Source organism: Falco peregrinus, chromosome 6 (genome assembly GCF_023634155.1).
Source record: "Falco peregrinus isolate bFalPer1 chromosome 6, bFalPer1.pri, whole genome shotgun sequence".
NCBI lineage: Eukaryota > Metazoa > Chordata > Aves > Falconiformes > Falconidae > Falco > Falco peregrinus.
Genome location: NC_073726.1, coordinates 38,215,155 through 38,227,579, shown reverse-complemented (window position 1 = coordinate 38,227,579; position 12,425 = coordinate 38,215,155). Strand labels below are relative to the sequence as shown.

General features: G+C 44.0%; 1 protein-coding gene across 1 annotated transcript in view; it reads left to right on the top strand.

Moving 5' to 3' along the window:
- The first annotated feature begins 619 nt into the window (after positions 1 to 619).
- LEMD3 (LEM domain containing 3) overlaps positions 620 to 12,425 on the top strand; it is a 50,565-nt gene continuing 38,759 nt past the window's right edge. Inside the window, exon 1 of the mRNA XM_055807743.1 lies at positions 620 to 2,245. Coding sequence (XP_055663718.1) covers positions 700 to 2,245 — 1,546 coding nt within the window. The 5' untranslated portion in view covers positions 620 to 699. The remainder of the gene's footprint in view (positions 2,246 to 12,425) is intronic.

The window sequence follows — 12,425 nt, the reverse complement described above, 5'->3', positions numbered from 1 at the left end:
GGGCTGTTCGGGGCAGATCTGTAACCCGGGCACGGAGTGACGGGGAGGTGCCCGATGGGCCTGGCATCGCGCACCGCAGCGTGTCCCGACAGCCGGGACGCAGCCGGCAGTCCCGCTCTAACGTCTGGCCAGAGGCGTGCACAAACCCGCGCCTTTCCGACCAGACCTGCCCCTCCAGCTCCGCCGACACCCCCCGCCGCCGCCGCCTCCCGCACCTCCCACCCGGCCGCCCCCAGGCCCGCCGGGGCTACGTATGTCGCGACTCCCCGACCCCCAGCGGCACGCCTCCCGCCGGCCGGGCGCGCGGCTGCGGGGTGCCGCCCGCTGGGGGGGTGCCTGCGCGCCTCGGGCCGCCGCCTCACCGCCCCCCGCCGCAAATCCGGCGGCCGAGGGGGACGCGCCGGGCCGGGCCGCCGCCGCGCGAGGCCCCGCCATCCTCCCCGCGGCGGCGGCCTGAGGTCTCCCGCACGCGCCGCCGCCAGCGCCCCCCGCGCGCCAGCCGTTACGGGCGGCGGGGTGGGGGAGGGGCCGCCGGCGCCGCGCGGCCCCGCCCCCCCTTCCCCCGTCTGGCCCCGGCGGGCGGCGCCCGCGGGGTGACAGGCAGGTCTAGGCCACAGCCGAGTGCGCACGCGTCAGTTCCGGCGGGGAGCGCGGCGCGGCGCGTGGGTAGGAAACGCCGCGGCGGCGGGGGAGCGGAAAATGGCGGCGGCCGCGCAGCTCACGGATGAGGAGCTTTTCTCGGAGCTGAGGCGCTTCGGCTTCTCGCCGGGGCCGGTCACCGAGAGCACCCGGCCCGTCTACCTGAAGAAGCTGAAGAAGCTGCGCGAGGACGAGCGGGCCGGGGCCCGCGGCGGCGCCAACAAGACCCGGAACAGCAACAACAATAACACGGGGGCCGGAGCGGCGCCGGGCGGAGGCAGCGGCGGCGGCGGCTCCGGGCGGGCGGCCCCGGGCGTGGTCGCGCGGCTGGCCGGCGCCGAGCACCCCTACCTCCCCGGGGCTGCCGCCGGGAGCGGCCGGAGCCGCGTAGCACCCCCTGCCGGGGGCGGCAAAGTGCTGCTGGGCTTCAGCTCGGACGAGTCGGACGTGGAAGCCAGTCCCCGGAGCCAGGCCGGCGCCGGCGGCGGCAGGAGGGAGCGGGCTTCACCCCTCTTCCGCGGCCTGAGGCCCGCCGCCCCCCCCGGCGCCTGCGGCGTGAGTAACAGCTCCCCCCCGGAGGAGGCGGCCCGGCGGAAGCCCAACGCCTGGTGGGGGGCGGCGGCCAGGAGACCGGCGGCGGCTCAGGGTGCGAGGGAGCCCGGGGACGGCGGCGAGGAAGGAGGGGAGGAGGACGAGGAGGAGGAGGACGAGGAGAAGGAGAGCGAGCAGCTGCGGTGGAAAAACCGGACCGTGAACGGTAACCGGCTCCTCTCCTACGGCGGCAGCAGGGACAAGTACTCCGACTCGGAGGAGGAGGAGCAGGCGGAGGCGGTGGGGGCGAGGGCCAAGCAGCAGGTACCGAAGGAGGAGCCTGCAGTTCGCCGGCCCAGACGGAGCCTCGGCAAGTCTCCTGCTCCATTCATAACAAGCAAATGCGCTGCAGCCGGCGCTGGCGTGATGGAGACGGGCCAAGAAAGGGCTGGCGGAGGCTGTGGTGCTGGTGTAGTCGTAACGAATGACAGGGCGGCGGAGGCGGCTGCTGCCGGGAGTCTAGACAGGGGCAGAAATCCGGAGGAGGCGGCGGCGGGGGGAGGAGGAGGATGTGAAAATCTGGACTCTAATCCTCCCAGCCCCAGATACCGCATTGGCCTATCTAAGAAATCCCCTGCAGTATTGTTGCTGCCACCGCCGCTCACGGACGTGGACAGCAGTAAAATCACTGACCCTCCAGGCACCATTAGGAAAGCGACCAATAATCATGTTCTCAGCGGTGCTGCTGGTAGCTGTAGCGTGGAAACCAGGATCTATTCAGCTACTAATAGCCTTCCCTCGGGTGGAACCACCTCCCCTCTTAGACTCAACCACTCCAATCATACGGGTTCAAATCATACCTACCTGAAAAACACCTACAAGAAGAATCTCTCAGAGCCCGAGGAGGAGCTTCTCCAGCAGTTCAAAAGAGAGGAGGTATCCACCACTGGAGGCTTCAGTGCACATTACCTGTCCATGTTCCTCTTAACTGCTGCATGCTTGTTCTTTCTGATACTGGGATTCACATACCTGAGAATGAGAGGTTCTGGAGTAGCTGAGGATGTGGGAGCCAACAGTAAGTATTAGGTGAAGGGTAAGAGCAGTTGCTTTCTGCAACTGGGTATACAACTGTTAATTCACCGTTGTGTTCCCAGACATCCCTGACTGGAACAGTTCTGGGTTCCACATTGGTATAATCTTTCTATATAGGATGGAGCACAGAGATACTGCCTTTCCTTAAATACATACCTTTCAAGCTGTTATAATAAGCTTGCAAGACATGTGAGGATAAACTCAAATCCAGGCATTCCCTGCTGTAATCTGTTGATACCTTGTTTTCTACACAAAGCAATTTTGTGTTTTGTTCAATAAAGCAGATCTACGGTTAGTAGAGAATTGATAACATAAGGCTTTATGCTAATCTCACAGAAGTAATTGTGCACACTTAGATACCTGGGGTTCCTGCAGGGCTGAGATTTGACTGTAGTTGTTTGGTAATAAAACAGGTTGTTTTCATTTATGTGCACTGAGGCTTGAAAAAGATGCTAGGTTGAGATGATGTTACACACTACAACAAACTGCAGTGAATGCTGGACCTATTGTGTATTGTTTTCTAATAAGTACTTTTCTCTAAATTTAGTTGATAGTATGTGTGAAATACTGTTGTGCTTTTTAGTTTGAATTTCAGAGCATTCTTTTTTTAATCAATTACTTGGGAGCTTCTTTAATATGTGAAAGTAACTTCTTGGAATGAATTTAGAAACTACCATTTTCTTTTCACAAAGCATACAAAAATGGAAACGTACCACCTAAGGGTGGTGATTCATGCTAATTCAATTCTTGGCTGCTTTGAAATGGACAGTGGAGATTGTAACACCAGAAAGAAAAATCATGCCGTTGCTGTCTTAATTTCCCATCAGGAGCAATGAAAAATTATGCAAAAACCTGGTTTGGGGATGTGAGAGCATTAGAAGGTTCCTGGGGACTTGCATTTTTCTTGAAATAATTGAGGAAGGTGTGTGGGGTGTATGCATGTGTATATATTTCTTTGTATAGATGGTAGAGGATTTATATACTCATGTGTGGACACGTCTACAGTGCCTTGTAAGGAGTGATCCCACTGTTAGATTGGGTTCTGCTACATGTTACAGGGCAGAAATAGCAGTGTGGGATGGGTTTTTTTCTTTTCAGTTTCAAATGTTACTCATTACATCGTGGTAACAGAATAGTTCTTAATTCTGTTTTGTGCTCCTTGGTGGGAGGGGGTAAAGGATTCAGTGTTTAGGAAGGACAGTAGCAGCAAGGACTTAAGCATTTGCACTGGTTTCATTGCTGTCCACGTGGCTCTTAATACCGTTCAGTCTTGGTTTTTGGGAAGGTTGTGAACATAGGCGGCGGGTGAGGTAAAATTAGATAGTGTAGTGTGACTGTTGGAACTACTCATATTCTGTGGTTAACTTCTGGCCATAACTTCTAGAGACATACATAAATTTTCTTACATACTGATAAGCTGTGTAATTCTACTAACATGCATTAGACTTTTTTTCTGGTCTTGAAATGTGATGATTTTAATAGGGGAGAAGGTCTGTCAGCCTGCTGGGTTAAACTTTTTGACTGTCAGATTCAGTAGTTGAGTTAAAACTTGCCTGCCATGCTGATTGATAAAGATGGATGTCTTAGCTATGCAGATAGCAATAATACTGTGAAGAGAAATCCACTCTGAACTTTTTGTCTTGGAAGAAAACTTGGTTTTGAATGTGTGAACTTTCCTATAGAGCATGTGGGATCACTGTGTTGTGTATATTGCTCTTAAGTTAACTCAACTAGAACTGATATACAGGGAAAACTGTTCTCTTCTGCCCTTTTGCTTAGGTTTGGCTGCCCAGCCAATGATCTGGTAGCCCAGGGTTGCTTGGTAGTTCAATTGAGCCAGTTCTGGGCCTGTTCCTATTTGTTCGCTTTTCAGGGGAACTCCTGAAGAACTGTTCTGGCACTGGCACTCACATTTCATCTGTCCTCCTTCCTTGCAGCCCCAGGCTTTGCAACATTGACAAATGTGAACAGAGGGAATAGGGACTGTTGGAAGAAGCAAACAGCAGGTTTTGTGGCTTGCTCTTTTGATAGGAAGAGGAGCAGGCTGCTGCTTTTAAGTAGTATGGGAATGAACGGAGTTTCCCTGCCCACATGCTCAGCACATGCTCGCTAAATTCTTACTTCTCAAAGGGGCATATGCATCAAAAATATGGTAGGCCCGTAGAACAGGCAAGAACAGACAAGACAGGCCAATAAAGACTGATTGCTACTGGGAAAGGAAAGAGCACTGTTTTCTGTTAGATGGTCCTCAAGTTTAAACATCATCAGAGTCCTTTAGTTCTTATGCTTGTGTGGGTGTATTGTCTGTTTTCTTTATAGAGGTAGAACTGATAGGCTATAATTTTTTGATAAAAATGTGTGAATCTCGAGAAATAGCCTTTCAGTTTAGTGATTGGTTACTGAGTTTTTTCTGTCTTTTAGATGGGTGTAGCTAAGATTCTCTTGGCCGAGTGTGATTCGATTGTGAAAAACTCAGTTATTTTCAACTTCAAACTGTATCATAAACTGTTTTAGCACTTACTGGACTCTGCCCATCTCCATAATTATAGTTACTGTGAGGAAAGAAAACAAGCAGTTATTGTGTATTTGGATGGCTTGTTATCCTGACTTTGCAGGGAGTGATGCACAATGAGCATAATGTTGGTTGTCTTAATTTTTCATTACCTAAAATGAAATTCAATCAAAATAAAGTGGTATTATGTGACATGGAAAAGATTTATCACAAAGTGCATCCAGTATCAGCACTTGTAGTATTTGTCAGGCTGTAATCTGAGAACAGAGGAGATACGTGTAACGGGGGAGGCTTAAAACTAGGTGTTGAGGTTGAATTTAGGCCAGGTAAAATAATACAGATGAGGAGTGGTAAGCAGAAAACTGCAGAAGAGGTTTATATCATGCATACTGTTCAAATGATTTCTTATTCAGAGCTTTGAAACAGCTATGAAGTGCATTAGTTTTTCCACACATGTGGTATTAAATGTTCAAAGACAAATCGGAATAAGGCTAATTCTTCTGTGTCTTGCCTGCATATGGTCACTTGAGGTAAGGTTTTTAGGCATTTAGCGGACTAAAATGCAAATAGTATCTATGGGGCTTTTCCTAAAGCATCTTAAACTGTTGAAATTAAACTACTCTGTATAAGCTTATATAAAAGACCAACTAGTGGATAAGTGCATGTTGTGCTCACCAGCTCTGTCAGTGTTGTATGTGAAAAGAAAAACAAGTTTGGGCTTCATGCTGGTAACTTTGTTCATTTGGCCCTTGCTTAAAGCATGTTCGACTTGCACCTGCCTTCAGAATACCATGAAATTGTATCAACTTCTTGCAAAGCCAGCATAGTATTTTGTTAGGAAAATGGTAGATTTTACTTTTGTCTACTTCCTAGGGCTCTTCAAACCCTGAAGAGTTGTGTGTATCTTGCAACTAATTTGGGTTTATTTTGTGATATTACTCTGAAAATCTCAAGTGGTGGCTCATGGGATTTAGTTCTAAAGTTATTTTTCATGGAAAGCTGGTAACAATATCAGATCAGTAGATGTTGCTTTCAGGTCTGGTTTGCTTTCTGAAAGATGAGGGCATTAGTACAGGTGCTGTTTAAGGTTGTAATCTGAAATAGTTTGCATGTAAGTTACTCTCACTGTTTCTGCTACAGTATTTTGCCTGAGGAGTAGTTGATGTGGCAAACCCCCCCCCCCCCCCCCAACCCCTCAAGAAAACCCAACAAAAAAGTAATCTTGAAACTTTCAGGTAGGTCCTGTTTCAAAAGCCTCTCCTAAGAAGAATTTAAAATATATTGGTAGTAATTTTGGTCTTGTTACAAAACAACTGTTGGGAGGATAATCCTTACTTTATTTGCTACAACTTGTGTTCGAGTAGGGAGACTTAGCAGTTGCTTACATTGCAAGTGGAAGCTTATGTAAATAACAATTCTAAGTTTAATTCTATTCCATTGATTTTGCTTTGTTCTCAACTTCTAAATCCCTTGGTTGTTAAAACTTCTATAGGATTTTATGCAGGGAATTTCATTGTTAAGAAGTTCAACTTGTATAAAAGACAAAAAGATGAATGTTAAATCACAGGCCTGGAAATTACTGTTAAAGTGCTGTGGTATTTCATAGATAACTGTTACAAATCTACTTGCCTTCTAAGGTCACCTTCTCAGAAGAGTCTGTTATCTTGACAGTGTTGGCTTCAATGGAAGAAAATAAATTTGGGCTAAGAAATATTTATAGAAGATAGTAAAGGGAAAAAGCAAACCAAAAATATTTTGAGAATTCCCGTGTTGCCTGGCTATTAATGTTGCTTGAACTTTGCAAGTGATACTCTGACTTGTATTTAAAGATGTAACAACTTCTTCGACATAGTAGCATGTAGCTATTTGCTTTCTGTGTATTGCTTTAAACTCTAGTTAGCAAGTTTTTCCCTTCTAGTTGATACAAAAGAAAATCCTGATGTGTATTTTAAAGACTTAATTTCTCTTGTAGCTGATGTCACTTCTGTGGTTTTGAGTTTTGGATCAAGGTCAGTACATCTGAAGAACCTTAGGCTGCCTTTATAAGATAAAGCCAGGCACAATACTTACAATTTCCTTAGGATTCTTGATGCTTTTAAACTCTAGACTTCCTTATGGTATATGAGAAATATATTCTTGAAATATATTTCTGATACTTATATTTCATTCTTGAAAATGAGTATCAAATTTGGCTGTGATTTGTACCCATGAAATTCCAAATAATTGTTACATAGTGCAAAATAATTCATCTTAGCTGTCAACTTCAGATACTTCCTAAAGGATAATAAATTGTTTACCTTTGCAGCAGTTTTGTTAGTATAAGGTATAAATATGAAAATTGCTCATCAGTATTTGAAACAAAATGACGCAACTTCAGAATTACTGTTTTTAAGTAGATGGTGGTGTTTGATACTTCAGAATATTTAGAACTAATTTACTTGGCATTCATACTTTAAATGTGCTGCTCTTTGCAGACACGCACAAAACTTGCCTTATGCCATGACTTTATATGTTCTTACAATTGTTTTTCAACATTACTCTTGTAGGCCATGCATTTTTGTGAAGTCATGGGAAATCAGAACTAAAATTACTTGCATGGGGAACAGGGTTGCAGAAGAGCTGTAGCAGGATCTGTTTTCACTAGGTATCAAAAACTAATAGAAAGTTTGCATTCCATTCCATAGCGCATGGTATTTTTCTCAAAAGAAAATTTGGTTACTAATGTGAATAAAATAAAGGGTCATCTAGGGGATCTGAAAGCAGATCAGTTTGCAATGTCATGTTTATAAAGCAGTGCAGACTAGAGAAGAGTGGGAAAGCACTTATGTTCTTATGTTAGGAACCCCTGCCAACTCTAATAGTGTGCAAGTGCAATACAAATGTCTTTCTGATTAGGACAGATACATACAGCAATAATGGATAGAGTGGCAATGTTTTAAGGAAGAGCCCACAATACCCAAGGATTTAAATTTAGCATTGTAGGAGCTCCACTTTGCGCTGTTTCATAATCCTCAAGTATCTCAGCACAAGAGGAGAATCAGGCCTGCAGTCTTTCCTGGGGACTAATTGTGCTTCTAAAAAACCATGTACATTTAACTCCTGTTGACATCTCTGTTTCATCTGGGAGCAGTAGGTTACAAAACTTTGGCATGATTGCTTACCCAGCTAAGCTGGCGGGAGTGCTAGAGTCATACTGAACTGATCCCTGTCATGCTTCTAGGCTTGTGCCTCAGAAATAGTATGAATGCGTGAACAGGTCAGAGTGCTCTGTTTGAGGAAGTTTAGTCACTTAATAGAAAAATGTAGGCAAGTAAATTAAGCAAGTACAACAGTTTTTGTTGATAAAAGTGCTGTTCCAAAGCTGTGGAGAAGCACAGAGTCTGTTGTAATCATGAGGCATTTATTTCTTAAACCTTTAAAGTTCTTGTGAGTGTTTGTATTCTGTGGTAGAATTAATTGTCTGTTGTGATCTCTGGTAGGTTGAGGGGAGTAAGTTGACTGGTTAAAGGATTGTGAAATCTAGATATGTAAGAAGAAAAAGTGATTTCTGAGGGGATTTGCGTGTTTGCTAAGGACTTCAGTAGTGGTATCTTTGGCCTTACTCTTCCTTTCTTGGCTTTTACAGTTTCTGCTGGTAGGTCTAGAGCTGTGGGAGAGTTGCTGTGATTATAATAAATGAGGACATGATGTAACTCTGCCACTGATCAAAGTAACCTTGATGGCTTCTGTCCACTGAGGAATTCTGATTTAGAAAAACTTGGAAAAGCAGGAGTGTTACTGATGGAAAGATGCATACTGATGGATACAAGGCTAGATCAAAGAATCACTGCACAACTTTAATCTCATATAGGTTCCTTCTGTGTGGAAGGTTTGCTCCAGTTTGTAATGTCTGATATTGACTCCTACTGTACTGTACACAATGCTTTTTAGTGCTGTTTCGCTGTGTTACTGTGGAGGGCGAGAGGGTAAGGGGCAAGTGAGTGTGGAGGCATGCAAACTGTGAAACAGGCAAACATGAAGTGCCTGGTGGGCCTAGTTTGTTGGAGGAGATGTGCTGTTATGTTTGGTGTTTTGCAAAGATGAGTTGTCTTTTTGCAGAGGAAGGGATCAAATTTTCTGCTTACTGAGGGTCATATTGTAACACGGGTATCTTGAATAAAGCTGCCTTTTTAGAATCTTAAATTCCTTTAGCTGCTTTAAATGAACTCTGAGTGAGACTGAATTGATATAGAAGGCTGTTTAAGCCCCTACCTCTTCTCCCCCCATGAGAGAGAGAGGTCTGACACTGAATGAAGTGGCATTAAAACTTAGGAAGTAGTCTAGAAGATCCATTGCATTCTAGTGATGCTGTGCTAGGTAAGTGAGAAAAAGGTCTGTTCATGAATAAAAGGATTGTAGACCAGTTCCTAGGCCAGTTTTTCTCTGTCTTAGAGAAGGCCATTTACTTAATTAAAAATTGGAAGATGGCTTGTTAGAAAATTTTATATACCTGCTAAGTCTTCCTTCATATTGTTTTTATTCAGTTGCCTTCATATAGGGTTTATATACAGGTCACATCCCCTTAACCTTTTCATCATTTTAAAATACAAGAAACTTCTATACTTGGACTCAGTGGTGTCTTGGATAAATGCAGCATCAACCTGTCCTTGCTAGGCAGTGGACTGAATAAAACGTTATCATGGGAGGACTGCTGGGACAAGTTGGATAAATGTAGTATTATTCCAGACTAGATTTTAAGGTCACATCTATCTAGATCTTAATTTTCCTTTTCTCCACAGAAAAGCGTTTCTTTAAAGGTCAGTTAAATCTCTGAATTCCGTATTGGAGAAGCCTCAGACTGTCCATTGACTTCAGAACTGCTTATGCTAGCTTTTGGATATTTTCAATAGGCCACGTATCAAGCCACTCACCTTAACTGTCTGTCTCCTCAATACTTATCATTTCACTATGTAGTTACACAATAAAACATTCCACAGCACACACACTCGGTAATACTTCTTATCCCAGTGTCTGTTCAGTATCATCAAGCACAACATGAGCCCCTCATCTTGAGTATTTCCATGTCTCACAGCAGAACTTCATCAAACAAATTTTTATCTGAATATGTAGGTACTGTTGGTCATAGAGAACAGAAGTCTAGCTAGAATGAATCTGAAACCTGTCAATAGATATTGAGCAATGGAGCATTTACTGTGAATGAGAGGTTTCAAATATCAGAAGGCAGATGTGTGATTTTTTGTTTTGGGGATTTTTTTTTTGTTTTGCTTTGTTAGTGTTGCCTGAAACAGCTCTTGGTTGTGGCGTGTGGTGGTTTTTGTTGGTTTTTTGTTTGTTTGTTATTTTTTTTTCTTAGAATACTTTCTGGGAAATGGTAAAACATTCATCATGAAATTTTCTGTTAATCTCTGGCATTTGACCTATAACTAAAAGTTTAGTGGACTGTTTGTTCTTTTTCAGGTGTCATGCTTCAGATGACCAAAGAGGGTATCTGTTAATTTTGTTGAGCAGCAGACTGGGTGGTGCATGTGTGACAAATCCTTGAGAGGCTTCTTTCAGGCTGTGGTAATCCACAGTCAAACCGAATTATTGGGAAGGGCTAGTCTGGCGATCTTGCCTGTGCTGTTTCTCATTCCTGCAGATTCCTTGGAAATAGTTTACCATTACTTTGTAGGTAAAGAGAAAATGATTTATAAAATTTCTTGGTGCTATCTTGAAAGGAAGAGGAGAATATAATGTCACATTCATCCTAGTCTGTTTCTGTATTGGTTTGCACCTGATGTGTAGCCCAAAGAAGCTTCTGGATGTGAAAGACATAGTGTATTTCAAAGAAGAAGCTGACAAGGTGCTCTTTTTGTCAGAGGAACTTTATGCTGTCCTAGGGAGACTTTGCCTAGCTGAGAAAATGCAGATTTGCTTCTGGAGAAGGGACAAGTCTCACTGCTTATTTTTCAGTTTTGTTTCTCTTGTCTATGAGGGTGTGAGGTACTGCTTATGCAAAAGCAGCTTTGGGTAAAGGTGTTCCTAAATCACTGTGGGAGATGGGGAGTCTGAGTTGTATCTAAAGAATACATCCATATTTGGCTACTTCATATTTTGTATATAATATCAAACACATACTTTGGTACAAACTCAGAAAAAAATAAAATGGAGCGAGTTGTACTGTCTGTACAGTGTCCTTTGAGCTAGTAGTTTTTGATTTCTCATTGAAAACCAGAAATACCAGCCTTTTAAGAAGTACTGCTGAGAGCTCATATATTCAGAATGGGCAGGTGTGTACGCAGTCTGACTTGGTAATCCTAGGTGTATTATGACCGGTGTCTGTTAAGTTTGACTTCCATCAAAGGTGGTATTCCCTGAAGAAATGCTGTAGATTATTTTTTTTCTTTTAGCTTGTTTACATTGAGCTGTACTGTGTTAGTGTACTGTGGAAATGGACAATGCAGTGGCTAATGCGTTTTTTGATTTGTAACTTTTTTCTCTTGACGTTCAGCTAAAGGTGCTGCTTATGAACTGGCAATAAAAATGTGCAGATTGAGTACAAGTACACATGAACTAAGGGGAAAACCCCCTACAATGGGATGTTAAATCCAGACTTGTTCTGCTGTATGGGATGCATGGTACTAAAGTCATTCCTTTGGAGGGAGAGCAAATGTAAAAGGAAAATGCAGGAAAGTAGCAGCCCTGATAAGGAGCTGCCCTGGTGATTTGAAGACCGAGAGCCAAACAGGGTCTGCCTGTCCCTTCTGTAAGGCAGTAACTGAGCATGGGATACTCTTTGCTGTTCAGGAGTTGGGAATGTACTGAGCTTCTTAAACTTTGGCGTAGCCAGCTATGCTTCCTTAAGTATGAGCTAAATGGATTGAGGACAGAGAGTTACCTTGTTTTGTAAACTTTGTTTTATAAAGTACCTAGCTTTTGTACTACTATGTAGTGACTTATGTACTACAGAGTTCTTATGTATCTAAATAGCCAGTGGTGTGGTAAGGTTTAATTGTCCCCAGCTTTTGAGATCTCAGTAAGAGTCACTGGTTCTTCCTTTCCATCCTTCCCCCCCCGCCCCCCGTTTCTGTGTGGCCAAGATAGGTTCTTTCTCCTCCCTAGATCCACCTAGTTAAGGGAAAGTGCACACAGTACTTCTAGAAGATTCATCAGCTTAATCTATAAGATGATGATGTAATCCTTTAACTAATAAGCATAACCTGTTTAATTAATGAACAATTATAACATTGGAAGTCTTAGTTCAAGCAAACTTTTCAGCTGAGTATAGGAGCCAATGGCAAGGCATATATCTCAGGATAATGGTGATGTATGGCTGTGTGGTAGTCCAGTTGTTCCCATCAGATAATTTTTATTTGAACCAGCCAGTTTATGCAATCAGACAAATGCAGCTGGTAAGGTAGACAGCCAGGAAGGTTAGTCAGCTCTCTAAAGTCTTAGTCCAGCTGAGTAAAAATGGAAGTCACTGAATAATGCCTACTTTTATTAATTTCCAGTAGTGGTGTTCATGTCTTGAATTACAGATGAGTTTATCCTAGTTTTGAGCTCTGCAAACTTCTGCTATTGTGTGGTAGGCAGTTTTCCTTCTTCTGTTTAGCTAATATGGATACTTCTGGTAAGCTAGCTGCTGCCTTCTCTGTGAAAGTTCATCTTT